Source organism: Dendrobates tinctorius, unplaced genomic scaffold, assembly GCF_039654945.1.
Source record: "Dendrobates tinctorius isolate UK_male_01 unplaced genomic scaffold, ASM3965494v1 ptg000128l, whole genome shotgun sequence".
Lineage (NCBI taxonomy): Eukaryota > Metazoa > Chordata > Amphibia > Anura > Dendrobatidae > Dendrobates > Dendrobates tinctorius.
This window is the reverse complement of record NW_027361796.1, coordinates 67,239-80,543: the sequence shown is the minus strand read 5'-3', so window position 1 is coordinate 80,543 and position 13,305 is coordinate 67,239. Positions and strand designations below refer to the sequence as shown.

Genomic DNA, 13,305 nt, shown 5'->3' with positions numbered 1-13,305 from the left:
CCCTTTCCTGGTACGCATGGTCCCCCTCACCCCCCTTTGCTGGTATGTATGGTCCCCCTCACCCCCTTTTCCTGGTATGCATGGACCCCCTCACCCACCTTTCCTGGTATACATGGTCTCTGTTAAAAAAAAAAAAAAAATAGTTATATACTCACCTTCCAACAGCCTCCGATCTTCTTTCCACGCGCCCAGCTTCGCGGTCCCAGTAATGCATTGCGCGAAACACCGCTGATGACGTCGCACTCTCGCAAGAGTGACATCATGTCCGGTCTAAGGCGCAAGGCATTACTGGGACCGCGAGGCCAGGCGCGTGGAAAGAAGATCAGAGGCCGTCGGAAGGTGAGAATAACATTTTTTTTATTTTAATTCTCTTTTTTACAGATCAAGGCCTGCCACCCCATTGAGCGTTGCGCCCAACTGCGCCCGCCGCTGACTGGTCGCGGCCACCAGCGGCAGGCGCAGCTTACAGTTACAGACAGCTGCGCCTGTTGCTGATAGGTCGCGGCCGCCAGCGACCCGCGATTTCGGTTACAGACAGACATGATATATATAACGCACGTGATGTTGCACCAGGCAAACGAATAGAAGTCCTTAAAATGCTGACAGTTAGGCCGGTTTCACATTTGCGCTTTATAGCGCACGGCCGCCGCTAAGCCCCGCCCCCTCCCCGCACCATTCGGTCATCGTCGCCTACTAGCGCACATGGACGCTTGCGATCTGCGCACCCTATCTTTAGCATAGGGTGCGCAGATCGTGCGCTAGCAGGATTTTGCCGTGTGCTGCGCACTTTTGAAGGTGTGCCCGTGTGCACCGAACGCAGCATGTTGTATTTTGGCGCGCACGGCGCACCTTCAAAAGTGTGCAGCGCACGGCAAAATCCTGCTAGCGCACGGCCAGCGCATGATCTGCGCACCCTATGCTGAAGATAGGGTGCGCAGATCGCAAGCGTCCATGTGCAATAGTAGGCGGCGATGACCGGATGGGGCGGGCAGGGAGCTGGGAGGGGGCGGGGCTTAGCGGCGGCGGCCGTCGCTGCGCTATAAAGCGCAAATGTGAAACCGGCCTTAGGAGGCAGTTCTCAGGACTCTCTTCGGATGGCCATTAATAACGTAGCTGTTGGACCAGCTCCTCTGAATGGTTTCATACAACATGCTGCAGAGGCCAAGCTACCTTTGCTTGCAGCAATGAAAAGTACACAGTTTGGACCAGAAACGCAACCATGTCGATGGTCTGAGGGGTCATTCATGCAGGACCACATCAGTTCCCAACAAGCCAAAGCTAGGAGGCTGGAGAGCAGTGTGCTTTTGCAAGCTAACATAAGACAACCTATTTAAGGGTTTACACAGTAAAATAACAAAAAGGCAAGCAATCATATAACATTTGGACACTTTACATTTGGATAAATTGAAATAATTTTGATGTTTTTCTTCGCATTTTTCGTAAAAGGAAAAACAACAAAACGCCTTGTTTTACAATAACAGCAGAATGAGATTCTAAAGATATCACTCCCATACAGTGCATTTTTTTCCTTGCTTTTTTGACCTGTGGTGTGCGTTTTAAAATCTGCGACACAATTAGTTCAGAGCTTTAACTGCAGTTTTTCTTTATTGAACCAAAATGGCTTATCAAAAGGAAAAAAAACACGAACAGCTCCACCAAAAACGTAATAAAAATTCTAAATTACAGCAAAATATGTTGGCGCAGTAGAAATACAAACTATTTACATTGCTGTTTCCTGGCCATAGCCTGCATTTTTCAAGCAAAAACATAAAAACCGCTACGTGTGAAGATACCCTAAGGGTATTTTCCTATGTAGAATTTTGGATGTGAAACAGAGGGTTTTTTTTACCATACAGAAGTTATAAGGCTAGTTTCACACTAGCGTTTAAACGACGCACGCACGGCGCCGCTAAGCCACGCCCCCTGCCGGCTCCCTGCCCGCCCCTTCCTGTTATCGCCTCCTCCGAGCGCAGAGGGCTGCATGCGTTATGCGCACCCTATCTTTAGCATAGGGTGCGCAGGCCGTGCGCAACTATGAATATAGCGTGCGCTGCGCATTTTTGGAGGTACGCTATATTCATAGTTGCGCACGGCCTGCGCACCCTATGCTAAAGATAGGGTGCGCATAACGCATGCAGCCCTCTGCGCTCGGAGGAGGCGATAACAGGAAGGGGCGGGCACGGAGCCAGCAGGGGGCGTGGCACGTCGTTTAAACGCTAGTGTGAAACTAGCCTAATGCATAATGTAACTTTTTCACAATACCTCTCCATCAGGACCAAGTCCAGATCCAATTCCTTCTGCATTTTCTTCCACCTTCTGTAAAACAAAATTGAAATGGCTAGTAGATCCTTTTAAACACTCTTACTAAAATACAAAGAAAGCCTTGCAATGATGTATACAAGACAGACTCTAAAATGGACACATTGTAGACTGTAATTCTTTTGTAACCATGATGGAATGGCATATCTTAAAGTGGCAGGAAAGCAAGTCAACAATAGCCAGACATCAGGTACAACATGAACAACCAGACAGCAGCATTTTCAGAAAGTTATCTGTAAGACTGATTAACCCCTTGACCCCCCCCCGATGGTGGTTTGCATGTTAATGACCAGGCCAATTTTTACAATTCAGACCACTGTCCCTTTATGATGTAATTAATCTGGAACGCTTCAACGGATCTTAGCGATTCTGAGAATGTTTTTTCGTGACATATTGTACTTCACAAACTTGCGTTTGTGTAAAAATTGGAAATTTGGTGAAAATTTGGCAAATTTTGCCATTTTCACACTTTGAATTTTCATGCCCTTAAACAGAGAGATGTGTCACATAAAGAACTTAATAGGTAATATTTCACACATGTCTACTTTACATCAGCACAATTTTGGAAGCTTTTTTTGTTAGGAAGTTATAAGGGTTAAAAGTTGACCAGCGATTTCTCATTTTTACAACAAAATTTACAAAACCTTTTTTTTGCTTGCTTTTTTTTTTTTTTTAAGGGACCACATCACATTTGAAGTCACTTTGAGGAGTCTATAATACACAAACGTGACATCATTCTAAAAGCTGCACCCCTCAAGCTGACCATACAGTATTCCCAGAAATTTTATAAAGAAAGTGGTATGAAACCAAAGCCAGTTCACCAACCAGACAATCAGGTGCACGAAACTCCATCCCGATACGATGTCATCTTATCAATGATAAGAAAAAAAAAATTGTTCCAGCTCCTTTTAAAAAATGTTATCCTTTAATGACTCCAAAAAAGTTTTCACACGATTAAAACCTCCACAGCTTTGAGAAAGATCTGTAATAGATCGGAACTTGCACCTATATTTGCACACTGTCTGTGGAGTTTTTATCGTGTGAAAACTTTTTTGGAATCATTAAAAGGATAAAAAAAATTTTAAAAGGAACTGGAACAAATTTTTATTTTCTTCTCATTCCCAGAAAAAATATTAAAAGGGATATAGAGGCATAAGCGCGAATAAAATCAAAACATTTTATTACAATTATTTAAAAGATAATAAAATTTAAACATAGGAATTAACAAAGGGTACCATGGTACATACCGTAAGTACAAGAAACTGGGAGCTTAGAAGCAATTGGATGTTTGAAATCAGACATGTGTCTTAAATAGTTTGAAAGTGAAGTGTAAGGTGTAAGATTTTTGAGGTTGGTTGGAACATATTTGGACTTATGTGAATAACCTCTCAAGCTGATCAAAACCACATTCAAGAAGTATATTAACCCTTCAGGTGCTTCACAGGAATTAATGGAATGTGAAAGGAAAAAAATGGACATTTACTTTTTTTTCACTAAAATGTAACTTTAGATTTTTTTTTTTTTAATTTCATTAAGGTAACCGGAAAAAATTACCCCAAAGTAATACAATTTATCCTGAACATGCCAATACCCAATATATCGGGAAAAACCACTGTTTAGACACACGGCTGAGCTGGGAAGAGGAGCGCCAGTTCCCTTTTTCAACGCAAAATTGGCTGAAAATGAGATCGGACTCCGTGTTGCGTTTGGAGAGCCCCTGAAGTGCCTATACAGTGGAAAACACCCACAAGAGACCCCATTTTGGAAACTAGACCCCTCAAGGAACTTATGTGTGTGGTGAGCACTTTGAACCCCCAAGTGTTTCACTAAAGTTTATACCGCCCGACCGTGAAAACAAAAAATCATTTTTTCCAAAAAAATGATCATTTAGTTCCCAATTTTTAATTTTCCCAAGGGTAAGAGGAGAAATTGACTCCCAAAAGTTGTTCACAAGTACGCTGTTACCCCATATGTGGGAAAACTACTGTTTGGCCACACGTCAGGGCTCAGATGGGAAGTAGTGAAGTGCTGCGGAATATGTTGGTGCTATAGAAATAAATTATTGGAACAGACTTTGATGGAATGGTCATGTTGGGTTAGCAGAGCCCCTGATGTGCCTAGTTAACAAAAAACCCCACAAGTGACCTCATTTTGGAAACTAGACCCCTTAAGGAACTTATCTAGATGTGCCTAAACAGTGGCAATGCCCCAACAAGTGCCCCCTTTTTTAAACTAATCTACTGTTTCCTGGTATGTGAATTTTATAATGTAGTGGTATACGTAAGTTATGTAGTGTTTGTCAGGTTGTCATGTGTCAGTTGTGCAAGTCAGAAATGAATTTAGTAGTGCATGGAGGTGTGGTCCAGTTTGACGCAATCTTTCATACACAGGCCAGGTTTGTTGGGGCAGGTGTCGCATTGATAAAATGGAGTCATTGCGTATTCCCCTTTTGTAACACATTCGGTACCTCTTTTGCTACCTTCCATTTTTCCAGTTTGAGGGACCCCAACACGAGAAATGTTGACCTGGTATGATACGAGCACCTTCAGTTCCAGAAGTACTGAGGCCTGCTCCTTCCTGAGTGCTAAATATCAGGGCCTTATTCACTACCTCCTGGAACTGAAAATACGACGTAGGAGTCTGGCCTGCACATCTTTACAGCAGGAAAACGTTGAGCATTGCCATTTGTACGATGTGCACAGCCAGCTTTTTGTACCACACCTTGGCCTTTCTCAAAGCACTGTACGGCTGGAGGAGTTGATCAGAGAGATCAACGTCCCCCCTTGTTTTTGTTGTATCCAGTACAGAGTCCGGTTTTCTGACCTGTGTAGAGGTACCTCGTACAGTGTTGAGGGTGCAGCTGTCACCATGTATGGTGGTCAAGAGAAGGACATCCCTTTTGTTCTTGAACTTGACAACCAGCAGGTGGTTGCTACATTGGGCTCTGCTGTCACCCCTTCTGAGCATCTGCCCAAGTAACGTTTTTGGTAGGCCTCTCTGATTTTGCGGCAGTACAGCAGGCCGCAGTACATCGTGCAGAGAGGGTTCTGAAGAGTGGGATGCTGGTATAAAAGTTATCCGTGTAGAGGTGATAACCTTTATCCAGCAGTGGGTGCACCGAATCCCACAATTTTCCCACTGACTGCCAAAACAGGGTAACATTCAGGGGGTTCAATCCGAGTGTCCTCCCCTTCATAAACGCTAATCCTATGGGTGTACCCTGAGGTACTCGCATACAGCTTATAGTTTAATTCCGTACCTGCTCCTGGGCAGGTACTGACGGAAACTGAGCCTTCCCTTAAAATGAATTAAGGACTCATCTACACAGATATTCCTTTGGGGCACGTACACGTTACCAAACTTTTTGTTGAAGTGTTCGATGACCGGCCGAACTTTAACAGACGGTCAAAGTTGGGGTCATCTCGTGGGGGAAACTGTGCATTATCGGTATAATGCAGGAATTTTGGATGGCCTCAAAAAGCGTCCGGGCCATGACCATTCGGAACACTGTAGTGTTGTATAAAACATGAACACTCCAATTATTGCTGATATTCTGGCTTCTTCAGGATCCCCATGTGAAGGACTAGGCCCCAAAACTGCATAATTTCAACTGCGTCTACAGGAGACCAGTTAGAAAATGATGAACCGGGGTTTTGTGCCAAAAATTGATGAGCATACAAATTAGTTTGTCCCACCATGAGGTTAACAAAATCCTCAGAGATGACTTTTTAAAAAAAAAAAAAAAAAAGTTAGTTCTGGGAGGCCGGTGGTGTCAAACTTGATTCCCGATTCTGCCACAAAATCAGGAATCAGTGACTCAATTTTCGGGGGGCGAGGTCCATACAGGGTCCGTAATTGGGTGCCCTGGTTGATCTTCTGGAATAGGAAGCGATGCTTCATCTTCTGTCCTGGGACCCGAGGAGGAAGATGAGGAAGAGGAAGACGAATCTGAAAAATAAAGAAATGTGGGATTCTCTCCCTCGCCATCAGTGTTGGAGGCAAGGAAATCATATGCCTCCTTCACCGCATTGTGTTGCTGGGACGAACAGGACAAATTTTTTTATGAATATGGTGATTGTGTGAGGTAGTGCTTTGTGTAAACTTTTGTCTGAAAAAAAAAAAAAAAAACAGCAACCAGGGAGAAAAAAAAATGTCAGTGAAAAGAAAAGTGTAAAATAGCAGGCAGGAGCTCTGATGAGTGAACTGCATCACTTTTCAAAGCTCGGCGGCTGCTGGATGTGCGCACAGAGGTGGCAAAAAAGAAAAGTGTCTAAAACAGCAGGCACAAGCTCTGACGAGTGAACTGCATCACTTATCAAAGCTCAGTGGCTGCTGGATGTGCACACAGGGTGGGCAGGGGGGGATTGAGAAAGAAAAATGGAAAACAGCAGCCATGAGCTGATGAGTAAACAGCGGGGGAAGGGATCAAAACACTTAGAACTGTTGTCTTTTCTTTCTTCTGTCTTGTCTTCTTCTGTTCTTTGTTCAGCAGGGATTGTGGTGTCAAAGGTTTCTTTGGCACCACAAAGCCCAGCACAGCAGCATATTCTGTAGCATGACCGCTCTGCAGGAATCCTCAGCTTGTTTGAGGACCTGCAGTGCAGTCACAGAGCGGTCACACTGCTGCTGTGCCCTGTCATTGATGCAATCGATGATAACATCGATCACACCAATCAGAGCTGGCCCGGGTGAGGCTGGCATTGCCAGGAAACAGCCTTGGATCGGAGCTCAGAGCTCCGATCCTAGGCAGGTCAAACCCAGGGCACAGGCAGGTCACAACGCGATCACATCGCGGCTGTGGCCTGTGATTGGCGCGGTCGATGTAATCGTCGATTGCGCTAATCAGCGTGTCCAGGCTATGCCTGGCATTGCTAGGCACCGTCCTAAGAACGGTGCTCTTAGGCTAGTTTCACATTAGCGTTTACGGCCGCAGCAGCGGCGGCCGTGCGCAGCCCGACAAGCCCCGCCCCTGCCATGCCTCCGCCGGTAGCTCCGCCTACAGACGCATGACGCTGCATGCGTCCTCTATCTTTAGCACTGGGGACGCAGGCCATGCGCAGTATGCGTTTAGCGGCGCATGCGTCCTTTTGACGCTGCGCCGAGCGCACCAAATTGCAACCTGTTGCGTTTGGCGCAGCGTCAAAAGGACGTATGCGCCGCCAAACGCATACTGCGCACGGCCTGCGTCCCCAGTGCTAAAGATAGGGGACGCAGGACGCATACAGCGTCATGTGTCCGTAGGCGGAGCCACCGGTGGAGGCGCGGCAGGGGCGGGGCTTAGCAGCGGCCGTGCGCAGCCCGACGCCGCGGCCGTAAACGCTAATGTGAAACTAGCCTTACAGCTCCGATCCTAGGCAGATCACTGGGCAGGGCACACCGCGGCTGTGCCCTGCGAATGGCGAGATCAATGTTATCGTCAATCGCGCAAGAATCCTTTCTGGCGATGCCTGGTGATGCCAGGCACCAGCCTAGGATTGGTTCTCGATCCTAGGCTTGGACATCAGTGTTTCAGGCAATCTGATTGACTGAAACAATGAGAAATGCTCCGATTGGCTGTTCAGAATAGCCAATCACTTATTTCATGCACCTGGTGATGCTTGTACAGAATAATAAAGAAATACTTGTATTTGCACTATCATCTACTATTTGAGTGCGGCAGATTCTATTTTGTATATTTTTTCTATCAAAAACATGTCAAGTACCCCAAGTCTTCTACATGTTACCACATTTCACAAGAAGCTACATGCAGTGGCATGAACTGTAGTTATTTATGTATCTGCTGACAATAGGTCCGATAGCCTTAGAAGGAGAACCAATGTAAGCACCAATTTGAATCTTTGTATGTCGGAGTACCACTGGTTTTAGTTGTACCCATAGTTGATTCTTTTTAAATGGACTCAGTAGAACACTGATAAAAAGCCTTGCTGTAGTATACTAGCAGTTGAACTTCTGATATTTGGGGTATAACCTACACATTGATTTAGATTGTCAGTTGCGTCCATTTGGCACAACATTCACTTGCACTTAAGCAGTTTTTAAATCAGGTTATTAGGTTACCTTTTTATTGTTTAATTAAAAGTTATATTTCATCCATTTTCTATTCCCAGAAATCAATACGCTAAACATATACCAGATGTAAAGAAAAAATCATGGTAGTATAGGTTCTAGTGTAATTTATGTTACATACAGAAAAAAGGCTCAACAGTCAGCAAAGAGAGCTGATCTGGTTCCATATGGCCATTTAAATGGTAGTAATGGGACCATTTGTGGGAAATGATTGGAATAGGTCTGGCGGTATCTCTTTTTTATACTTGAGAATGAAAGCAAACAATTATATAAGGGAAACAGAATAAGATTGATGGGATGGGGAGTTAAATAGTATTTATTCACAGCGCAATCTTTCTTGTCACAGATGTAAATACAATATGTGAATTTTGTAGTTAAGAAAAAGGAGAAGTAAATGCAGTGATCAATAACCATGCGCAAGCATGGAAATGAATGTGTTCTTGAATACAGCCAACATATTAACAGCTTGCTGCTGGTGCTATTTTAGCAAGTCTTGCTAGACTTCACAGTCAGCCATCTGTGCAACTGATAGATACATGCATCATAAAAAGAAAAAAAAAATCCACCCAGCATAAAAACCACTATACATTTTTTCTATCACTTAGCTAGCATCGATGCAACAGAAATCTTTGCAAAGATGTCAAAAGCCAGTGTCCGTACTTCCTGGTACCGTTGTAAAAATGTAAATCTCTAAACTTTAGCTTTCTCAATAATGGACATTATATCCATCTGCTTAGCCAATCTTCTTGGCCTTACAGGGTAGTGCTGCTTTAAATGAAACCATATTGTTTATTGTATTTGATAACGTATTTTATTTCCAAGTAGAACCAGAATAAACTGTAAAGCGCTGCGGACTATGTTGGCGCTATACAGTATAAAGATTATTATTATATGTGGGCAATTGTTTAGTAATAGCAGAAGCAATTCTTCCAAACTGTACATACAGCTAGATACCACCAGTAAAATGAAATTCACACCTATGCAGTTTTCCAGGTTGTAACCCAGAAACAGAAATTGTAGCTACTGACGCCAAAAAATGTACTAGTGTTATGTTGAATGGACTAAATTTCTCGTGCGTACAAGTGATAACAAATAGCTGCAGACTACAAAATAATAAAAACACACCAGGCTGCAGTCCTCTATACTGTCTGTAATCCTTATAACAATGTTAAAACACTGCTACTAAAACTAGTGACAGTGTACAGCAGGGTGCTGAAAAACACACTAATCTGCTGCTGTAAGATCTTGTATCCAGTGATAAAGGTATGGTACATCATGGCAGATAAGTCATTACCTTCTTTCTTCTCTTCTTTTTTTTCTCTTTGGCAGCCTGAGCTTGCTTATGCTCCCAAACCAAACTGGTCAGATTAGCCACATACTCATCAGTCTGTTGGAGAAGGTAGGCCAGACGGCGATCCTTTTTCTGGTCAATAAGCTTACGGTAGCCTTCTTCATCTTCCGCCTGTTAAAAACAGCACAACACTCACTCTGGATAAAAAGTTTTATCTCCATAGCTGCGCATGCATGACCAAGTAAAGGTGCATGTAACGTTGACAGCTAAGGCTACACAGAGACCGTGTAACGGCGCAAAACTGAGGCATATACCGTCTCATGCACTGAACCATAAGACGCACCCAAAATCTTCAGGAGAAAAAAAAGAATATGTAATTCATCAAATGGGGGTCCTTCTTACAGTCCAAAAAGCTTAAAATCAAGAAGATGATGCAAATGAAGCCGCACATCCAAAAAACTAACTAGATTATTGGAACTACACTAGAAACTCACTTTTACCTCTACTAGCTGGATTGTAGTCTCTTAGCAGCCAACTTACCATCAATCTTCTCATTCTTTCCTTCTCAATTCGTTCAGTTTCTTTCTTCTGTTCGCGTTCCGTGTTTGCGTGCCATGTAGCCACAGCTTTAGAAAGTTTCTGGATTTTGCCAGTGACAGATCTGTGGTATTCTTTAAAGTCTTTAGCATGTTGCAATATACTGTTAAGATATTCCTATAATTGAGAAGATAAGACATACAGTTAAAATGACTATTGGATAAAAGGAAATCTATTGATAAAAAGGATAATGTCGTTGGGTAAAGCCATAACACGACACCCATAAAATACTGTAAGCCCCAACACACACTACCTTTAATTACAATCCAAATGTGGTCAGTTCTGCACTTATCCTTACAATGTATGGTGCATGACAAACAGCACACAGTATGCAAGTAAGAGAGGGACTGTCCAGCATCTGTGTGTGTGTGTGGGGGGGGGGGGGGGAGGATTCAATTAAATTGTGCCTATTTGCTAAAAAAATTTATTTTCATTTTCGCAAGAATTACCAAAACATGCTACTTGTATGGCTCTACAGCTGGGCAAAATTTTAAATAAAAGTCAGCAGAACCAGTCCTTCCGTTTAACAGTGGTGGAACACTGGAATCATTAGTCTACAGGGTGGGCCATTTATATGGATACACCTAAATAAAATGGGAATGGTTGGTGATATCAACTTCCTGTTTGCGGCACATTAGTATATGGGAGGGGGAAAACTTTTCAAGATGGGTGGTGACCATGACGGCCATTCTGAAATCGTCCATTTTGGATCCAACTTTATAAATGGCCCACCCAGGTGTACCCATATAAATGGCCCACCCTGTAGTTAAGTATCATCATGCAGTTTCTGCAGACACAGTCCATGGAAGTGCCAGGGCTGCCAGGAGAGGAGATACAGTATCAGGCGTGCTTCTTTAAGTAGGCTAGTGCTGGCTAGTGGTGACGAGCGTTTACACTAGATGGCAAACATTAATGACTGCCAGCTAGTGTGAATGCACGGCACCACTAGCCAACATTATCCTACTTACAGAAGCACACTAGTTACCTCTATACTGGCGTGACTGTTCTATAAAGACCGCACTAGTGCCTACTCTATAAGCGCTCGCTTATGCTGGCAGTGCATTGGCCGACGTTGTTACGTGGCGGAAGCTAATAGCAGGATGTATACAATCATATAGCAAGTCACATCACTAGTGACTACCCCCTTACAGCTTGTATATACAGGGTGGGCCATTTATACACCTGAATAAAATGGGAATGGTTGGTGATATCAACTTCCTGTTTGCGGCACATTAGTATATGGGAGGGGGAAAACTTTTCAAGATGGGTGGTGACTAGAGTGGAGCGAAACAGGCCGGCCAGATTCATAAGTCGCCGACTTATGGCAAAGTCGGGTTTCGCCGACGGAAACCCGACCACAGCGTGTAGTCGGTCATGCGGTCGGCAAAACGAGCGCCAAAGTCGGATTTCCCAGAATACGTGCACGTGACTTTTTTCAGCCACTGAGCAAGGACGTACACTGTGGATGGAGAGAGAGCGAGAGACCGCGCGAGCGACAGCGCGAGAGAGAGCGCGAGAAAGAGCGCGATTTTGCGCACTTTAAAAAAGCAGTCCGGCATGTAGGTGTGTTTACTGTCCACCACTCCCTGTCAACTTTGCTTCCCCATTGACTTGCATTGGGTTTCGAGTTTCAGTCGGACCTCCGACTTTTCCAGATAGTCGGCCGATTTCTTTCGACTCGACTTTTGAGAAAGTCAGGTTTCATGAAACCCGACTCGACCCTAAAAAAGGCAAAGTCGCTCATCTCTAGTGGTGACCATGGCGGTCATTCTGAAGTCGGCCATTTTGGATCCAACTTTATAAATGGCCCACCCAGGTGTATCCATATAAGTGGCCCACCCTGTATAACAATTACAATATTCTGTTCTTCTGACTGCGTAGCCAGCCATGTTTGCTATGGCCACTTCCGCCTTTAGCAAATTTGAAATACGTTAAAACAATTTTCACCAATCTAAATGTTGGTCCACTTAAATATAGATAAAACCCCATAATGCTGGACTCAGGAATGTATACTGTATTTTTTGGATTATAAGACGCATCCCAAATTTTGAGGATAAAAACAGGGGAAAAAAAATTTCAATAAAATGGTGGGGCTTCTTATAATCCATACATCTTATTGCTTACCGGGGGTGGTGGCTGCGGTGAAGCGGGGTCCCAGGGTCGGAATTGGGTGATGCTGCAGGCTGGGATGAGGGGGTGTTCCGATGTGCGGCACACCTCTGCGAGTGTCCGGTGTGGTTGCAGGTGTCTCTGGTGCTGCGGAGACTCTGCTCCTGCAGCACCGGAGACATCGCAGCCCCACTTGGCACCCCCTCATCCCAGCTTGCGGCCTGCAGCAACGGTACCGGTAAGGTACACCCGCATTATAAGACGCACCCCCATTTTCCCCAAAAAGTCAGTCTTATAATCCGAAAAATACGGTGTTTACAATGGTTACTGTGTGTTACGATCCCAGCAAAGCTTGCTGTACCTGGTGCTTTTGCCTGCGCTTCCGTTCCTGTTCAATTTTCTGTTGCTTTTCAAGTTTCTCGGTCATACGAGCTTCACGAAGGGTTTGTCGCTTATTCCTCTTGTAAGCCTTAGAGTTCAGAGCTGTCTCAAGTGTAGTATCCCGACGCATGCACGCCACAACCTCCTGTCTCAGCTAGGAAGTAGAAAAAATGCAGTTCAATATTACAAAATGCTTGAAATTATTTTAGAGACCCATGTGGATTTAATAAAGCACATTGCAGTACATGAATGGACAAACTATAATCCCCTCTCCATCATATCTACACAATAAATGTGTAAATACTATTGGATCCAAATTTAAGAAAGAAATTGAATACTCATCTGGGAAAGAAAAAAAACCATTAAGGCTGTGTGCCCACGATGCGATTTTTAAGCGATTTTTGCCACGATTTTCAGCACGAAAACGTTTAAAAAACTCGTACAGAACGCACCCCATGCATTCATATGGCATTCCGCACATGCTGTGCTAATGCTGCGCTTTTTTCCACGGCGGAATCGCATCGCGGAAAAAAACGCAGCAT

The 13,305-nt window shown here is 44.2% G+C and overlaps 1 protein-coding gene across 4 annotated transcripts in view; it reads right to left on the bottom strand.

The window, feature by feature from the left end:
* SMARCA2 (SWI/SNF related BAF chromatin remodeling complex subunit ATPase 2) overlaps window positions 1-13,305 on the bottom strand; it is a 356,753-nt gene that overhangs the window by 278,976 nt on the left and 64,472 nt on the right. For all 4 annotated transcript variants that reach the window (XM_073542600.1, XM_073542602.1, XM_073542601.1 and 1 more), the window contains exons 6-9: window positions 12,744-12,917; window positions 10,217-10,390; window positions 9,680-9,847; window positions 2,263-2,316 (exon numbers count right to left, since the gene is read on the bottom strand). In XM_073542600.1, coding sequence (XP_073398701.1) covers window positions 2,263-2,316; window positions 9,680-9,847; window positions 10,217-10,390; window positions 12,744-12,917 — 570 coding nt within the window. The remainder of the gene's footprint in view (window positions 1-2,262; window positions 2,317-9,679; window positions 9,848-10,216; window positions 10,391-12,743; window positions 12,918-13,305) is intronic.